The 19,826-nt window shown below is 36.5% G+C and overlaps 1 protein-coding gene across 1 annotated transcript in view; it reads right to left on the reverse strand.

Moving 5' to 3' along the window:
* SLCO1A2 (solute carrier organic anion transporter family member 1A2) overlaps positions 1-18,705 on the reverse strand; it is a 51,312-nt gene extending 32,607 nt beyond the window's left edge. Inside the window, exons 1-4 of the mRNA XM_005893224.2 lie at positions 18,344-18,705; positions 13,700-13,841; positions 11,571-11,703; positions 3,754-3,860 (exon numbers count right to left, since the gene is read on the reverse strand). Coding sequence (XP_005893286.1) covers positions 3,754-3,860; positions 11,571-11,703; positions 13,700-13,841; positions 18,344-18,403 — 442 coding nt within the window. The 5' untranslated portion in view covers positions 18,404-18,705. The remainder of the gene's footprint in view (positions 1-3,753; positions 3,861-11,570; positions 11,704-13,699; positions 13,842-18,343) is intronic.
* Between the last annotated feature and the right edge of the window lie 1,121 nt (positions 18,706-19,826).

The raw sequence follows: 19,826 nt of genomic DNA on the forward strand, positions 1-19,826 counted from the left end.
GTTGTTGTTATTTAGTTGCTATGTTGTGTTCCATCCTCTGAGACCCCATGGACTGTAGCCCACCAGGCTCCTCTGTCCATGGAATTTCCTAGGCAAGAATACTGGAGCGGGTTGCCATTTCCTTCTCCAGGAGATCTCTCTGACTCCAGTATAAAACAAAAAGTTATAAAAAAAAAACAATATTGAATTCAAAGCAATATTGCATAAAGTGAAAAAATTTACTATGCCAACAAAGACTCATCGGGCCATCTTTTTTGCATTTTCTAATAGTTAGGTATGGCCAACAATAAGTGGTATCCTGGAGCCAGTTCCTACTGGGTTAGGAGAGATGAGTATACACATGTCTTCCCGATTCAGTATTTAGCAGTAGTTTCGTGAGAGTATTTACACCACAGAAATTTACCAACACTAAAAATCATAGCTTTTTTTCCCCTCCAGAGACTTAATTTACTAGCAACTACTAAACTTAGTTAACTGCTATAACTGCTACCCAATTTATATACTAACTTTGGGGAGAGGAAAAAACACAAATATCTCTTTCTAGAATTGTTACTATATTTATAAGATTCAAGAGTTTAAGTTCTCTACAGTTATAATTATTTTATAGAAACTAAAAATATTTAACTGGGCAGTAATATAGAGTCCACTATGTACTTGACCACCAAATAACTTTTTCTAAAATTGAAGTACAGTGACTTACAATACTATATTAGTTTCAGGTGTACAACATAGTAATTCAATATTTTTATAGATTATACTCTATATAAGGCTATTATAAAATATTGGCTATATTCCCTGTGTTGTACAATATATCCTTTTGTCTAATTTATTTTACCTAGTAGTTTGTATCTCTTAATTCCCTTCTCCTGTTCTCCCCTCTCCTATCCTTCTCCCCACTGGTAATCACTAGTTTGTTCTCTGTACTTATGAGTCTGTTTTGGATTTGATATATTCATTCATTTGTTTCATTTTTTTTAGATTCCACATATAGATCAAAACATACAGTGTTTCTCTTTTTCTGACTTATTTCGCCAAGCTTAATACCCTCCATGTTGTTGTAAATGGCAAAATTTCATTCGTCTTCATGGCTAACATATTCCATTGTGTATATACCACATCTTCTTTATTCATTCATCTGTTGATGGATACTTAGCTTGCTTCCATATCTTGGCTATTGTAAATAATGCAACTGTGAACATTGAGATGCATGTATCTCTATGAATTAACATTTTTGTTTATATATATATATAAATATATATATATAATATACATACAGGAGTAGAATTGCTGAATCCTAAGGAAATATTCAAAAGCAGAGACATTACTTTGCCAACAAAGGCCCACTAGTCAAGGCTATGGTTTTTCCAGTGGTCATGTATGGATGTGAGAGTTGGACTGTGAATAAAGCTGAGCGCTGAAGAATTGATGCTTTTGAACTGTGGTATTGGAGAAGACTCTTGAGAGTCCCTTGGACTGCAAGGAGGTCCAACCAGTCCATCCTAAAGGAGATCAGTCCTGGGTGTTCACTGGAAGGACAGATGCTAAAGCTGAAACTCCAGTACTTTGGTGAAGAGTTGACTCATTGGAAAAGACCCTGATGCTGGGAGCGATTGGGGGCAGGAGGAGAAGGGGATGACAGAGAATGAGATGGCTGGATGGCACCACTGACTCAATGCATGTGAGTTTGAGTGAACTCCAGGAGTTGGTGATGGACAGGGAGGCTTGGCATGCTGTGATTCATGGGGTCGCAAAGAGTCGGACATGACTGAGCAATTGAACTGAACTGAACTGAAGGAAACGGCTACCCATTTTTTTTTCCAGTATTCTTGCCTGGGAAATCCCATTGACAGAAAAGCCTGGCAGGCTGTAGTCCATGGGGTCACAAAGAGTCAAACATGACATAGCAACTGAACAGCAATATGTTAGCTCTATTTTTAATCTTTTGGGGGCTTCCATACTGTTTTTCACAGTGGCTATACAAATTTACATTCCCATAGGGGCTTACAAGAGTTCCCTTTTCTCCATATCATCGCCAACATTTGTTACTTGTCATCTTTTTGAGGACAGCTATTCTGGCAGGTATAAGATGGTATCTCATTGTGGTTTTTGATTTGCATTTTCCCAACGAGTAGTAAACTGTGCCACCTGCAGAAGTGAGGGTCCTGAACACAGCTGGGTCTTGAAATTTCTTGTGAGGCTATCTGTCAGTCATGTCCAGTCCAGAAAATCATAATCACCATTTCTTGGTACTCATATTTTATCTTTGATGAGCATAAAGATTTATGTCTATAGATATTAAGCAAATTCTAGGTTTTCTCTAAGGCAAAAATGAATATACCAAGGAATCAAGGAATCGACACACTCTCCTGGAGGCACACCATATTGGGAAGGCAACCATATTTATCTACTACAAAGCACATTAAGAAAAATAGGAAATAGGAAATAGGACCTGAATCATTCTTTGGTAAAAACCAGCTCAAGGAGAACACAGGCTACTGCTGATGTCACTGTTTCCCTTTGTTTCCCCAGGGGGTTCCTTTAGCTCAGAGTTTCTCAGACAGCTATTCTTAAACTCCTTTGAACTATTTAGAATAAGGACCCACTACACAATAGCACAGGAAACTCTACTCAGTACTTAATAATGGCCTATATGAGAAAAGAATCTAAAAAAGAATGGATATATGTATAACATTCACTCTGCTGTACACCTGAAACTAACACAACATTTTAAATCAACTATACATCAATGAAAATTTAAAGAAAAATAAACTATTTTGCTTCCCTCTTATTCCATGCTGGTAGTGACATTTCCAACCTAGGGGACCACCATAACTTTCACTAATATGAATCCAGCATGAAAATGTCCCCATCACAGGAAAAGAAGTTCTGGTCTGAGGCAAGTCAGTAGGGTCACCTCTTTGCTATAGAATATCAGTTGTTTGCTATTCAGTCGCTCAGTCATGTCTGACTCTTTGTGACCCCATAGACTGCAGCACACAAGGCTTTCCTTTCCCTTCACTATCTCCTGGAGTTTGCTCAAACTCATGTCCATTGAGTCAGTGATGCCATCCAACCATCTCATCCTCTATCATCCTCTTCTCCTCCTTCCTTCAATCTTTCCCAGCATCAGGGTCCTTTCCAGTGAGTCAGTTCTTTGCATCAGGTGGCCAATAATACAACACAACTCTTAAGAATTTTCTTTCTACCTCTGTTTCCTATTTAGATAATTGTATAGACCAAATTGTCAGTAAAACCCATCCTTCTAAAATGCTTTCCACAATGGAATTAACTCTACAGCGGCCTTGGGAGGATGTATTTGACTTATTTTTTTTTTTATATCTGTTTATTTATTTGGCTGCAACAGTTCTTAGTTAGGGCAGGTGGGATCTTTTTAGTTGCGGCATGTGAACTCTTAGTTGTGGAATATGGGATCTAGCTTCCTCATCAGGCCCCCTGCATTGGGAATGCAGTCTTAGCCACTAGATTACCAGAGAAGTCCCTGACTTTTTTTAAATAACCATTTTAAAGACTAGACAAGGCAGTCTTAGTAAGTATATGCAAATATAAGAGGACTAACATTCTCTGTTTTCCATTCCTATTCTCTGTGATCCTCTCAAAAATCCTGGAGGCGGGGTGGGGGGTGGAATATCTTTTTGTTCATTTACCTTACTTAACCAAACCCAATAACTCATTCAAAGCCCCTCCATAGAAAGTGTTCAGTTACAAATTAACTAAAGTAATGAAATTTATAACCTGATGGGTCTTTCGTTGGTTTGAAAATCTGGGTTCCATTTTCCATACACAAGAAACTGTTTGAGGACAAATTGCCGGAAACTGAAACTGTAGATTCATATTCATATCTGTATGAACACAAAAACACGCTTGTGTTATGGAGTCGATGAGGACAACGTGAGCATTGTGAAGATGTTCATGCTTCATTTAAGATACAACATCCAAACCCAGGAAATGAGATATCCTTTTATCTTTGCCACCCAATCATCCTGGATTGATGTCAAAAAGAACTTGCCACTCATGTAAATGTGCGATTCACTTACAGTTAGCTTTTGATTATCTGCATATCTACACTTTAGATTACCTAACATCAACCTTTTGTGATTTTTAGGTGATCATTTCCTGGAAATATTACTGTGGGATAAGGAACAAAAACTAAGAAAAATAATAGACTCTACAAAGTATAATTAGGAAAATAAAGGATTGTGGGGTGAGAGGAACAACATAATGAAACAAGTCTCCCACTTTATTTTCTCTAAGGTTGGCTCATAAGATACATATTCCCACTTTCTGAGAATTCAGACAATAATCTTTTCATGCATTCACCAATCTCCAAGAAAAACAAAACATTTGCCCATCATAATGAGAGACCTTTGAATATTCAAACACTGTGACAGTGCAGTGTAATGATGTTTTCTCTTCTCATAAGAACAAAATGGTTAATAATTATGAATGTATATCTTATATACCATAGGCAAATTATCACAAGAACATTAGGCCCTTTCCAAAAATTAAATTAATTTTTTAATTAATTTTTGTTGGAGTATAGTTGATTCATAATGTTACGTTAGTTTCTGTTGTACAGCAAAGTGAATCAGTTGTACATATACATACATCTGCTACTGTGTGCAAGAATCCCTTAGAAGAAATGGAGTGGCCATCATGGTCAACAAAAGAGTCCGAAATGCAGTACTTGGATGCAATCTCAAAAATGACAGAATGATCTCTGTTCGTTTCCAAGGCAAACCATTCAATATCACAGTAATCCAAGTCTATGCCCCGACCAGTAACACTGAAGAAGCTGAAGTTGAACAGTTCTATGAAGACCTACAAGACCTTCTAGAACTAACACCCAAAAAAGATATCCTTTTCATTATAGGGGACTGGAATACAAAAGTAGGAAGTCAAGAAACACCTGGAGTAACAGGAAATTTGGCCTTGGAGTATAAAATGAAGCAGGGCAAAGGCTGAGAGAGTTCTGCCAAGAGAACGCACTGGTCATAGCAAACACCCTCTTCCAACAATACAAGAGAAGACTCTACACATGGACATCACTAGATGGTCGACACTAAAATCAGATTGATTATATTCTTTGTAGCCAAACATGGAGAAGCTCTATACCACCAGCAAAAGTAAGACCAGGAGCCAACTATGGTTCAGATCATGAACTCTTTATTGCCAAATTCAGACTTAAATTGAAGAAAGTGGAGAAAACCACTAGACCATTCAGGTATGACCTAAATCAAATCCCTTATGATTATTCAGTGGAAATGAGAAATAGATTTAAGGGCCTAGATCTGACAGACAGAGTGCCTGATGGACGGAGGTTCGTGATATTGTACCGGAGACAGGGATCAAGACCATCCCCAGGAAAAAGAAATGCAAAAAAGCATAATGACTGTCTGCGGAGGCCTTACAAATAGCTGTGAAAAGAAGGGAAGTAAAAAGCAAAGGAGAAAAGGAAAGATATAAGCATCTGAATGCAGAGTTCCAAAGAATAGCAAGGAGAGATAAGAAAGTTTTCCTCAGTGATCAACGCAAAGAAATAGAGGAAACAACACAATGGGAAAGACTAGAGATCTCTTCAAGAAAATTAGAGATACCAAGGGAACATTTCATGCAAAGATGGGCTCAATAAAGGACAGAAATGGTATGGACCTAACAGAAGCAGAAGATATTAAGAAGAAAAGAAAACTTCTGTGGCAAGAAAACACAGAAGAACTATACAAAAAGATCTTCACGACGGAGATAATCATGATGGTGTGATCACTCACCTAAAGCCAGACATTCTGGAATATGAAGTCAAGTGGGACTTAGGAAGCATCACTATGAACAAAGCTAATGGAGGTGATGGAATTCCAGTCGAGCTATCAAATTCTTAAAGATGATGCTGTGAAAGTGCTGCACTCAATATGCCAGCAAATTTGGAAAACTCAGCAGTGGCCACAGGACTGGAAAAGGTCAGTTTTCATTCCAATCCCAAAGAAAGGCAATGCCAAAGAATGCTCAAACTACCACACAATTGCACTCATCTCACATGCTAGTAAAGTAATGCTCAAAATTCTCCAAGGCAGGCTTCAGCAATATGTGAACCGTGAACTTCCTGATGTTCAAGCTGGTTTTAGAAAAGGCAGAGGAACCAGAGATCGAATTGCCAACATCCGCTGGATCATGGAAAAAGCAAGAGAGTTCCAGAAAAACATCTATTTCTGCTTTATTGACTATGCCAAAGCCTTTGACTGTGTGGATCACAATAAACTGTGGAAAATTCTGAAAGAGATGGGAATACCAGACTCCCTAACCTGCCTCTTGAGAAACCTGTATGCAGGTCAGGAAGCAACAGTTAGAACTGGACATGGTACAACAGACTGGTTCCAAATAGAGAAAGGAGTACGTCAAGGCTGTATATCGTCATGCTGTTAATTTAACTTATATGCAGAGTACATCATGTGAAATGCTGGGCTGGAGGAAGCACAAGCTGGAATCAACATTGCTGGGAGAAATATCAATAACCTCAGATATGCAGACGACACCACCCTTATGGCATAAAGTGAAGAGGAACTAAAAAGCCTCTTGAAGAAAGTGAAAGAGGAGAGTGAAAAAGTTGGCTTAAAGTTCAACATTCAGAAAACAAAGATCATGGCATCTGGTCCCATCACTTCATGGCAAATAGATGGAGAAACAGTGGAAACAGTGGCTAACTTTATTTTTCTGGGCTCCAAAATCACTGCAGATGGTGATTGCAGCCATGAAATTAGAAGACGTTTACTCCTTAGAAGGAAAGTTATGACCAACCTACACAGCATATTAAAAAGCAGAGACATTACTTTGTCAACAAAGGTCCATCTCCTCAAGACTATGGTTTTTCCAGTGGTCATCTATGGATGTGAGAGTTGGACTATACAGAAAAGCTGAGCGCCGAAGAATTGATGCTTTTGAACTCTGGTGTTGGAGAAGACACCTGAGAGTCTCTTGGACTGCAAAGAGATCCAACCAGTCCATCCTAAAGATCAGTCCTGGGTGTTCATTAGAAGGACTGATGTTGAAGCTGAAACTCCAATACTTTGGCCACCTGATGCAAAGAGCTGACTCATTTGAAGAGACTCTGATGCTGGGAAAGATTGAGGGCAGGAGGAGAAGGGGACGACAGAGGATGAGATGGTTGGATGGCATCACCAACTCAATGGACATGTGTTTGGATGGACTCTGGGAGTTGGTGATGGACAGGGAGGCGTGGCATGCTGCAGTTCATGGGATTGCAGAGAGTCAGACATGACTGAGCGACTGAACTGAGACTGATACATATATCCACTCTTTTCTAGATTCTTTTCCCTTTTCAGTCCTTATGGAGCATTGAGTAGATTTCCCTTGCTATACAGCAAGTTCTTATAGTTATCTATTTTAAATATCATAGTGTGTATACGTCAAGATCCCCATGCCCTTTCTCTGAAAGTGAATTATAAGCTGCGATAATGGAAGAAAATATCTCCAGCTAAATCTCTCTTTGTTAGAAATTATGCTGGACTAGTTTCTATATTTCTACTAGATAAGAGAAAGCCAAAATAAATAAATAAATAAACTTACCCTTCTGAGTTCCATATGAGCTAAAGAATGTTATACTAGGAAGTCACTGATAATTCTAGTTTCTCTGCTATTGAACATAATAAAAAGGGTCAATATACCTTCCCCTTAGAACAATTGTCCAGTCATGGCCACAGAGCTCGGCTGTGAACTGTGGACAAACGCTTCTGTCTCCTCACCCATGATCCCGTGACACATGCCAGCTTCAGACAAAAGACTAGCACCTTTAGCAGAGGGTAGAAAGAAATATAAATAATAGCTGAATATTACTTGATGTTGTCTTGGATAGGATAGAAAATAAAAGGATAGTAAAAACTTTTTGCCTGAAAACTCCTGATCCCTTCAGAAATACCTGAGGAGAGGTCATATCATTTTCATTTGTCTGATCCACAAAACTCATCAAAATAATTCATTCTAAGTCCGTTCATCCCGAAAACTTCAGCAAAATGACAGCTGATGGGTTATAAAATGGTAAAGGAAATATAATGTCACAAAGGTAAAGAGAATGGAAGATTGACAAGAAGAAAGGGAATTTGAAATTTTGACAAGAAGAGAAGATTTGGAAAATGGGAAAATCAATAAGTGGGTGGCCACTGAACTAGAAAATATAAGAAACACAGGCCTGAGGAAGTGCCTGCAGGGGAGCAACCAAACATGAGCCACACATCCTTGGAAATTTCAGAGAGGATACTAGATAAAGGTGGGAGTGGATATGATCCCAAAAATCAGAGGACTGATTTCAAATGTGTATAAAGATTAGTTAAACCTTTATAGGCATTGTCCACCAGCCCAACAAAAATGGCTTTTGACTGCCGACAGTCAGAACAGGCACTTTGAGGATAGCTTGTTGTTGTCATTTAGTCCCTAAGTCATATAAGAGGCCACACTAAAAACTAGGGATATTAAGTAAAAGAAGAATCTATGTACTGAAGAGTGAGACTCCCACTCCCACCTGGCTGGTAGCCAAGTTGCACCATGTCTAGAGAGCAGATTGGAGAACCCCTGCCTACATTAACTGACAGGTTATGGGCAGTTCTGAGCCAGCTCTGAACCATCTAGTCCCTGTGCTGTGAAGAACACGACCAGGTCATACAAATGGACACAGAACTTCCTGTTAGTTTGTTGTTGTTATCCCTGTTTCTTAAGTATGAATAGCTAACCAAGGACCACCAGATGTATGAAGACCTATAACATAAGAACAGAGAGAAATAAAAAACTGTACACTTGAAGGAGACAGAGACAAGAAGACAAATGAAGAAAATGTAGATGGAAAAAAAACACTGCGTTCTTAAAATAAGAGCAAGATGTTTCTTAAAAAGATACCTTCAAAGAACAACCAACAATACCTTGAAATTTAAAATATGATAGCAGTGTTCTTGACTGGAGAAGCCCAGGGATGGCGGAGCCTGGTGGGATGCCGTCTTTGGGGTAGCACAGAATCAGACACAACTGAAGCGACTTAGCAGCAGCAAAAGTTAGAAATGCATTCAAAGGTTTGGAAGATAAAGAAATCTCCCCTGAAAGTAACAAGAAGACAAAGAGATAGAAAATTGGAGCAAAAAGATGAGAAAACTATAGGTTAACTCAGAGTGTAACAATATTCAGGAATGAATGGAAGTTTTATAAAGAGAAGTGGAGGACTGAAAGTTCCAGACAGAGCATGTGTGCTCAGTCATGTAGCAAGAATACTGGAGTTGGTTGCCATTCCTCAGTTGGTAAAGAATCTGCCTGCAGTGCAGGAGACCCGGGTTGGACCCCTGGGTCAGGAAGATCCCCTGGAGAAGGAAATAGGGATCCACTCTTGTGTTTTTGCCTGGAAAATCCCATGGACAGAGGAGCCTGGTGGGCAGCAGACCGTGGGGTCGCAGAGTCAGACATGACCAAGCACACATACATGCTGTAGGGAAATGAAAATGGGGGGAGGGATATTATCCAAGAAACAATACAAATAATTTTTATAAATGTCCAGATTGAAGACACCTAGAACAATAAAGGAAAAACACTTATACCAAGGTAATTATCATGAATTCAAACTTTGGAGTTTAAAGGAAAATCCCAGTAGCTCCAGAGAGAAGAAACTGGACACAGGGTTTAAAATGCTGCAGGATTCTCGAGAAAAACATTGAAAATGATGTTTTCAACATCCCTAGAGTGAAAACCTCAAACCAGGATTTTATACCAGGTAAACGGTCAACCAGGTATGGAAGGAGAATAGGAATATTTTCAGGTGTTCAAGGTCTTAAAATTGTTACATCCCTTACACACTTTCTCAGAAACCTATTAGATAATGTTTTCCACAAAAAAGAGTAAGAATGAAAAGGAAAGTGGAAGATACGATACCCAGGAAGTAAGTAACTGAATAGAAGAAAGAAGCAAAATAAGTTCCCATGGAGAACAGTGAGTGAAAATTTCAAGGAAGCAGCCATGCAGCAGGCAGGGAGAGTTCCTAGTTCAGACTGCAGATGGAATCAGTGGTGACAGGGGAAGCAGCTCAAAGACAAAAATGAAACCGTCGGATGTGTACGAGTATATTCAGAAGACATTGCCCTACTGATAGAGAATTTGGTGATGATTAGTGGGAAATGAAAATGAATCAAATATAAAATGAGGGGAATTTCCCTGTTGGCCCAGTGGTGAAGAATCCACCTTCTAATGCAGGGGATACAGATTCAGTCCCTGGTCAGGGAAGATCCCACATGCAGCAAGGCAACTAAGCCTGTGGGCCACAACTACTGAACCCACACACTGCAACTAAGACCTGATGCAGCCAAAAGTAAACCAATGAATATTTTTTAATATACATAAAACGAGGCAATTATTTAATCTAGGAAAAATTAAAAGTGATATAAAAAAGGAAAAATAGCATGGTTCAGCTGAAATATAAAAATATTTACATAGTCACACATGGAATAGTAACTATGACTTTACAGTAGGAAGGCAATATGTTTACTATATAACACTAAAGTATCAAAAACTAAAAGGATAAACATTTACTTAGAAATATGGAAGCGAAGAGCAGAAAACCAAAACGAGTTGGGAGTGGCCACCTCTGAGGAGCAATAACATGAGCAATGTTGAAGGGGTGGAGGACAACACTTTTTCAAAATAATTTTACTTTTTGCAACTTTGTACTCATTAATTTGGTAAAAGTTAAAATAAAAATCAACCTGAAGACTAGTCTATCTCTTGGTGACCTACAATTAAACAAAAACTATAATTGTACAGAATACCTTATAATTAAACAGAAATAACTGGGGAAAAAATTGTCCCTAGAAAGGAGTAATCCCAAATTTTTCCAGGTCCTAAGAAATTTCATCAATTTCTAACATAATTTCACAATAAGAGAACAGACTCTGTATGATTTTAGGCCATGAAATTTTTGCACCTTGTTTTATGTCCCTGGCTATGTTCCAGTGTCTCCCAGTTTACAGTCTATGGAAATTTGAATAAAATTTGTATCCTACTATTGTGTGAAAACTGTATAAATTTAATTATGTTGAATTGGTTCACAGGGCTTTTCAGGTCTACTATATCCTTCTACTTTTCTGTATATTCATTCTATTAATTTTTGAGAGTTTGATATTGAAACTCCAACAAAAATCTCAATTTATCTACTTAAAAAATAATTGTAATATATTGTAACCTCATTCTGTATTTTCCAAGTCTCCTATAAATGTGTTATCATAGTTTGATAATTTTAAAAAATTAAAACTAAAAAAAGAATCTTCATCAGACTCAAATCCACAAAAGCACTGTCCCAAATCTCTGTTTCATAAATTGACATGTTAAATGGAAATCAGACAGCCAAGAGCATAGAAGAGGCATGAAGGACAGAATCTGCACCTACAGTTCTTTTTGCAGTTCTTATGACAGTTCTCTGTGCCTTTAGGAAGCATTATTCCTAGAAAGGAAATCCAAGCTTATTTCCTGCAGCTGAAAATTGCACCTAAAAAATTATCGGAACCTGCAATACTTACCGGCCCATGAGGAAGTGAGGTAGTGATTGTAAGAAACACCCTAGGCCCATAACCACACATCCAACACCAATCATTATTGGTCTATGCAGTTTTGTTCCAAAATAGCTCACGAATATAATCAACAAAAGATTTCCTAGAAAAAAATTGACATGAGAAATGAATATTTCAATAATTATGAACAAAGCCTGAATTAACAGCCTCACCCAATCATTAACTATCTAGCATTCATTGTATAATAAATATATCAAATACCGGAATTGGTGCTAGAGGTGCATGAAGTAATAAGTGATTAAAACACAACTCCTGCCATGAAGGAGGGCTCTGTTTCACAATGTGTTTCAACAGAAGTTCTTGACCTGCAATCTATAAATCCTGAAATAGTCCATGAATAGAAATCAGATGTTCCATGAACTTGAGTGAGAAAAATAAAATTACATCTTTATTTTCACTAACTTAACTAAATATTAGTATTTCCTTTGACAATGAAAGCAGACACAAACTACAGTAGTATTGGCAGCATGTACAATTTTGTCACCAATTATCACCAACAGAAGTTACAGGTACTTGCATATGACATTACAGTTGATACAGATGCCTCAAAATATTATTGACACCAGTGATTACTTCAAAACTAGAGTAGATATTGTTATCTAATGTGCTGGTAAAAAGTACAAAGGATAATTTAAAATTTTGATAATTTTGATAATATTTTGATAATATATTTTATTTCAATATAATTGGCTTCCTTTGTACTCTTATATTTTTAATTTATGCAATTAAAATGTTATTCTGAGAACATTTGGCATCAGATTGCCAAAGAGGTCCTTGACACAGAAATATTAACAACCCCGGCCAATCTCTTAGTGATTCTCTGTTACCTAGAGGATAAAAGATAAGTTTTGTAGTGAGCATACAAAGCTCTCCAGTAGCTTATTTCTCACTCCTGCCCGTTTCTCCAGACTTATAATCTAGTAATTCCCACCTGAAGCTTGGCCAGTTGATAATATCAGCCTTAACATTGCTCCACACATGAGCTACCATACTGTTTCATCCTTATGCTGCTTCTTCTAAGCGAATTCTCTTCAAACTTATCAACCCTGTTTCTTCATCTGGAAAACTTTTCCTTCAAGAGCCTACCTTCCTTAAGGGAGGTTGTGTCTCTTCTCTATGTTCCTATAGGAATTGTCATATACCTGTGTCACCAAACTTACTGCATTCAATTAAATTATTTTGCATCTATGCCCTTCATTAGACCGTGAGCTGGGTTTACACAGGGCCTGTGGAAGGAGTGACTTCTGGCTCCATGGCCAGGATCTGTCACACGTGTGGCGCTACATGAGGTCTGAGAGGACGGAAGACTAGGAGACAAGATCAAGCATCACTGGCTTCAGTTTTGCCTTCTCTGATCCTAATTTTTCTGTCAGATACTGATTAAAAGTATTAAAGGCAACTTTCCTCTTAAAGGAAGTAAAATCCACTATAAAACAAAATGAGTAGCATTTGTATTTTCATGCCAATTTGTTCACAGGAGAAATCTTTCTCTTCCTCATTCTTTCTCTCTGTCCTCACATCTTCCCAATCAGCCACAAATATCAGAGCCCAAGAATAGACTTTATTCTTCCCTACAGGCTGTTTCTAAAATAAAGTCAGTGAGACATAAAAACAGTTTCTTCTTCCATCTGCAATTAGAAAAGAGAATTGTCAACCTCTCAGAAACAACAGGAGAAGAAAAATATTTGCTTTAAAAAAAATGAGTTCCCTTTTTCCCCTTGATATCTTCTAAACATGAAGATAAAGCCCTAAAAGTCATTAAATGATAGATTAAATATTAGTACTCTAAACACTCTGCTGCTCATGCTAGCTGACCAAAAGACTATTAGATTTTTTAAAATCTAACCATTAGAATAAAAAGTCCTGTGATTGGATATATGGTAATGTTTAAGTGTTATTTGGGAATAATATTTAAATGAATTCTTTCTAAACATATTCCAAAGTGAGCCAGGTTATTTAAGCCATTTTAGAAAAAGTATTCAGTCAGAGTGAATGACATAAAGCAGAAAATAAGGAAAGTAGAATTCAGACTAGATAGATAATACATACAAAGAAGCAATGCAAAAACAATTCATTACCAATCTCAAAACTTCCATTAATAAATCCAACTAGAGATGTTGGGATGTTGAATTGTCTTTCTATTTGTGTGATCATGGAATTCATATAAGATCCAGATAGTGTTTTGGATACAAATGCACATGTTATTGCCAACAGAAACATCTAGGAAGGAAAAAAGTACAAGAAAACATGAAAAACTTATTTTTAAATTGTATATTTGCCACTTGTTGATGAAATATCTTCTACCAAAATACTGATTGTTTCCAGTTCAAGTAACTCTTATGTTTGGAAGAACCTTTTAAAGTGAACTCTTCTTGTTTTCTATGCTATGTTCTCACCTTAAAAATTCAAAGTTGAACTAATTGATTAGTGATATTTAATTTTGTAGGTCATTGGTAGCCTCATTATTTTATGGAAATGTCTTATACATACATAGAAACAAGTTATCATTCTAAATAAGACATAGCAAATGATTTAAATAGATTTTCAGCACTATAAAGCTATCATAGAATAAAAGAATACATGCATGTTAATTTTTAAAAAAGAATGTAGCATTACACAAAGGCATCATATCTGTAGCAAATTTGCTTAAGTTCTCTTTTATGCAAAGCTATATGCAATGTATACAGCATTATTTTGCTATTTACTGCCAGTTAATTTATTTAAAATAATATTTTAATTATAAACAATAGCAGAAATATTTCTAAACTCAACAGATACTTTTTAAGATAAACAAATATGAATACAATATTCCACATATTGAATCATGTTTCCTATGTATTGGTATAACTTTAGACAGCTGTCAGGCTGACACAATCCATAACAAAAATCAAGGACAAATTAACAGATAGAATCATTGTGATCAGCAGGAACGAGAATGGTTAAAATAGGAAAGGCTAACATTTTGATAGTTTTATTAAATCAGAAGGAAAAAGATTTAGATCTTAGAAAGGCATTTGAAAAAGGAGCATTGTATACTGGGTAATCATAAGTTAGGTAGATTAATTACTGCTTCAAAATCAACAAATTATGGATAAATAGATTTATATCAACCTGAATGGTGGTCTCCAATCTAATACCATGGGCTTTTTCCTTGACCTCCTTAAAAATATTTCCTGATGACATTTCCATCCTGAAAGACCATTCAATTCACTCTCCAGCTAGTACACTCATACACTGAAATCCTTACCCCTCCAATTTCTCAATCTTGAACCAACCCCATAATTTATACACTCCCTTCAAGAGAGGGCTCCAACTCAGCCATGTGCTCCTCTTGATCAGAAAATGATCTCAACATCTTCACCTTCAAATTTACCTCTCCCTGCCCCTCTAAGTTTCCTCCCTCTTTTAAAAGGATGGATCACTCCCCCTATATCAGAGAATTTCTCCATCCATGTTCTGGAACCCATTCTTTCCATTACTGAAGTCCTAATTCATCAATTACTAACCCCCTCCTCTAATTTCAACCTCATGCTCTTTACTACCTCCTTGTCTACTAACTTATAAATATATGCAAGATATTTCTGTCCGAAAAATCTTCCTTCTGCCCTGGTGGTTGCTCCAGCTACTATCAAGCTGTTTGGAAGAACAGTCTAGATTCATTGCCTACACTAACCTTCCACTCACCCTTCAGTCTACTACAGTCTAGCCCCGACTGAAGCCACTCTGTAAAAGGTCATTAACAACTTCCTGATTGCCACATCCAATAGATACTTCTTGGTCCTCAGCTAACTTGATGTCTCAGAGTCATTTAGCATCATCAATCTCTCTTTTCTTCCTGAAATTTCCTCTCCCAATGCATATTTATGTCTCTGCCTACCTGCTAGACTCTGTATGCAGTCATCTTTTCTCTGGCCAACTTCCTCAGGCATTTGTCTCATACCCTCTAGTTTTCGCCTGATATCTTCTTTCTAGTAAATCTCATATTCCTATAGCTTTAACTACCACCCAGATGCTGAAATCTCTCAAATGGATACAGTTCAGCTTAGACAATTGCAATCATTTTTTTTGTCTCTTCTACTCTCTCACTTCCAATCTCCCTTCTACCTGCCACCACCACTAACTTGGCGCATGATAACTATTCATCAAATTAATGAATAAAATTCATAATTAGTATGTGATTCCACTTCCTGAAGCTTTTCAGTGGCTTCCCATTAACAAAAACCCTTACTTTTTACATGACAAACAAAGCCTCATCTATATCTCATTATCTTCTCCTGCCCCTTGTCCCCAAGCATAATATTCTATTTATAGTTCTTTTAATTCACCATGCTACTTTAAATCTCAGTGACTTTTACAGGTGGTCCTCCACTTGTAGTGTTTTATTCACTTTGTGCATCTGATAAATGTATGCTCAATATTTAAAATTCACTATACCATTATTTCTATTGTGGAGTCTTCCTTGTCTTTCTACTTCCCAGGTATCCTCCTTATCTTCCCACTTTGCTGTGTTCCTGCCTGTATTACAGCCCTCAGCACAGTGCACTTTATTTTTTTTAAGGGACATTATTTTTTTATTGGCCATGCCACATGGCACATGGGATCTTAGCCCCTGCAATGGAAGCCAGAGTCCTAACCACTCAACTTCCAGGGAATTTCCCACAGTACACTTTATTTATGTGTTTGGATGCCTATAACCTCCTACTTCACTATCCTGCGAGCATCTCAATGAGAGGAGCCATATATTATTTACCTTTAAATCTTCAGTCTCACAAACAATAGTTGCTCAGTGCAATTTATTGAATAAATGACAGAATCGGTATTCAAAAACATCTTGAAAAAGTAGTCAGATCTGAAAGTAAGCTGTCTATAGATGAAATTCAATAGGATTAACTATATCTAAGCCAAAAGTTACCTGCACAAATTAATTTGGGGAAATCTGAATATAAATATATGTGGGAAAGACTTGGGAAATTTAAATATCAAGCTCAATATAAGTCAAAATGAATATTGTCATATGACTGACTAGAGAGCATAGTTATATCTCTAGCTATTTATCCTTTTATATTAAATCCTATTTATAAAAACCATGTCTGGCATCTTCCTGTAAATCTTTGCAGAGTACACTGTAAATAACTTTCACATGATTTTATAATTCAGATTTTGTATTTAAAAACAAGCAAAGCCAACCAAGCACAGTACAAATCATGTTTGAAAGAATAATTTCTTTTATTTAACATTTTAAGAAAGGAAACTAGATAAATCATGATCCCACTTTTCTTTTCCTGAAACATCTAGGTAGGCTGTCTAACTAGTGGCTATTCCTACTCGTGTCTAGTACAAAATAACCTTGATATTTATAAAGCTAGTCCTATCAGCTTTTTAATAATGCCCCAGCCTTTGAAGCAAACTTGTTGAAGAGAGTCCTTTATTACTTTCTAAAAATGCTTGCTTAATGAGCATATTTCTAAGGTCAGAGAATCAGAGAAACCCAGATGATTTATTAAGCAACTGTCTTTTACCTGATAAACTTGTGCTTGTAATATTTGGCTGTCATATTCAGATAATATCTAATCCTGCCAAACTCCAACGTTACAAAAAATTAAAAGCAAATTGTTAATATATAATTTTTTACTTTTATCCACAAATGCTATTAATAATAACTAGTATTTATTGACTGTTTACAATATTCCAGTCATTGTTTGGAGCATGTAAAAAGAAAAAAAATTCTATGAGATAAGAGTAAATTATCATTATCTCTTTCAGAGGAGAAAACTGGACCACAAAGAGGTTAAGCAACCTATCCAAGGGCACATAGCAAACCAGCAGTTGAACTCAGCACAAATCTAGGAAGCCTGGTCCTCAGTCTTTATTTTTAAACCCTCAGTTTTAGGAGATGGACATCAGAATTAAGGAATAATTTAAAGGGATTTTTTTAATACATAATTAATGTAGCATTTCAGGCAAAAGTAGCTTTCTAACTCTACATCATGATTCTCAACTTTCCTGTACATGTGTAGATTTTTCCTACACACATATAAAGAGAAAACAAACTTTCGATAGGAAGAAAATTGGTGGCAGTGTAATAGTTTGATAACCACTTGTAGGCAGTAGCTGTAGAATCAGGACAAGTATCCAGATCTTCTGGTTTAAAATAAATTCAAATTTTGCTTGAAAGTAAAATGGTTTTATGGCTATGCAAAAAGAATTTCTCTGAAGTAGTTAAGAATACCCAAAGCTAGCAAAATGGGCATTTTTCTTACAGAGGATGACTGGTATGCTGCCAAAGCTTGAAGCAAACATTTGTTTTAGTGGGTCATTGTGAAGTCATCACTGAATACAGATTAACAAAGCTTTTCTGTCCAATGTACCATTTTCCAGGAGAGATCTCCATACTCCTCTCACCAGAAGGGTGAACTTTAAATAGGCCTTTGATCCAGGAAAGTAAATGGTACTGTATTATGTGTGCTTGAAAATGTTTAAGATCCTGTCTCCCATTTAAATCCTTTAAAGCTATTCTGATTAAATTTCCTAGAATCAATAATCCTATTTAGACACACTCTCAGTTACAAACCAATTTCATTAAAGCAAGAAATTATCAATATATCAGGTAGTATGATGTTATTATCAGATCACTGCATGAAGATATAAACAACTTTACAAGATCTAGGTTTAAAAAGAAAATACAGTACATATACATATATCCACACAAAGCAAGTCCATACCTTCAACTTGGAAAGACATCTTATTCTATGAGTTTCGATTCTTTCCTCAGTTTCTCCCATGTTGTTCTTCTGAATAGTCCAAGATATTTATGTTCTAAATCTTGATATTTCTTAATTCTAGTCTTTTAAGAAGACAAAAATCTATTAAATTACTGACAAAGTCATAAAGGGTCGTTCTTCTGAAGAAAACACTGAATCTGAATAACAGAATCAAGAATCCATTGTGTAACAAAAATACCTAGGAAGCTTCTGATTCAGATCCAGAAAGTAATGACGTTAGAGAAGATTTAGCTGTTAGTTTTCCATTGAAAAAGTTACATCAAATCACTTTAGTTACTCTTTAGTGAGATTAAAGATTAGAATAATTTGTTATGGTCTCCTTGCAAAATAATAACCACGTGGTTAAAACAAAACTTTTCACTTCTTCAGCCAAAATAAATAAAACCAAAATGAGCTCCCTGGACTTACATGAAAATGCTGCTTTTAGGAACACATGGACTTTGATTTGTGTTTGTGCTAAGTATCTGGTTTAGCAAGCCTACAAAGGCTCAGAAATCTCATTTGGCCAGGTTCCCTCTTCAAGTTCTTTGGATTCCAAGATTTCCCTAAAGTCTCAAGAAGGGAAATGCTTTCTGGGGCACTGCTGATTCACAGAAACCTGGGGAGACATGGAATTTTAATCATGGAAATAGCCTAAGTAAAAACAACAAATAATTCTTTGATCTGGAAAGGAATCCTACAGCTGCCAGTTAAGAAGTGAGGTCTAGGAGAAGACCAAACAAAGGTAGCGATCTATATTTATACATATATAATAAATACAGTTATATGCATGTCTAAGTATATATATGTAATATATAGATACACGCTTTTATATGTAGAATAAAAAGGTGGCCATGTCTTTTAAATTCTACTAATGCGTTGTCAAAGATTTTGCCTATTTCCTTTCTTGAAACCAGGGCAATATTTTCTACCAAAACCAAACTATTTCACTCTGACAATATTTATTCTAGTAAATTTACTTCAAGTTGTCAGATGCTATCATAACAGTATCCCCAGGATTAATTGATTAAGATCCTCTGAAACATATCCATTTAACAATATCCAGACTGGCCCTTATTTTTAAAAACCTGAATCTAATTCCCTACACACATTAAGGCAATAGCCACTGAAAAATTATATATGAATTTAATTCTTTTTAGTCCTTCTTTTATGAACACAACAAATATGTATCAAAAGTCTACTCTATGCCAGTCATTGTGCTAAGCATAGGATTCCAGCTGTAAACAGGACAGATAAGTTGCCCTAAAGACAATAAATATATATCACTAGAGAAGAATAAGGTTCTGTGGAAGGTACTTGGACGCAGATCCCAAGGAACTTATATATTTATCGGGAAAGGTAAAGCTCTTCAATAAAACATATTGGAATAGAACTGGACAGTGTGTGATCAAATACAAATGGTTTGGTATGTAAGTGGTGAACA

The sequence above is a fragment of the Bos mutus genome, chromosome 5, assembly GCF_027580195.1.
Source record: "Bos mutus isolate GX-2022 chromosome 5, NWIPB_WYAK_1.1, whole genome shotgun sequence".
Taxonomy (NCBI): Eukaryota; Metazoa; Chordata; class Mammalia; order Artiodactyla; family Bovidae; genus Bos; species Bos mutus.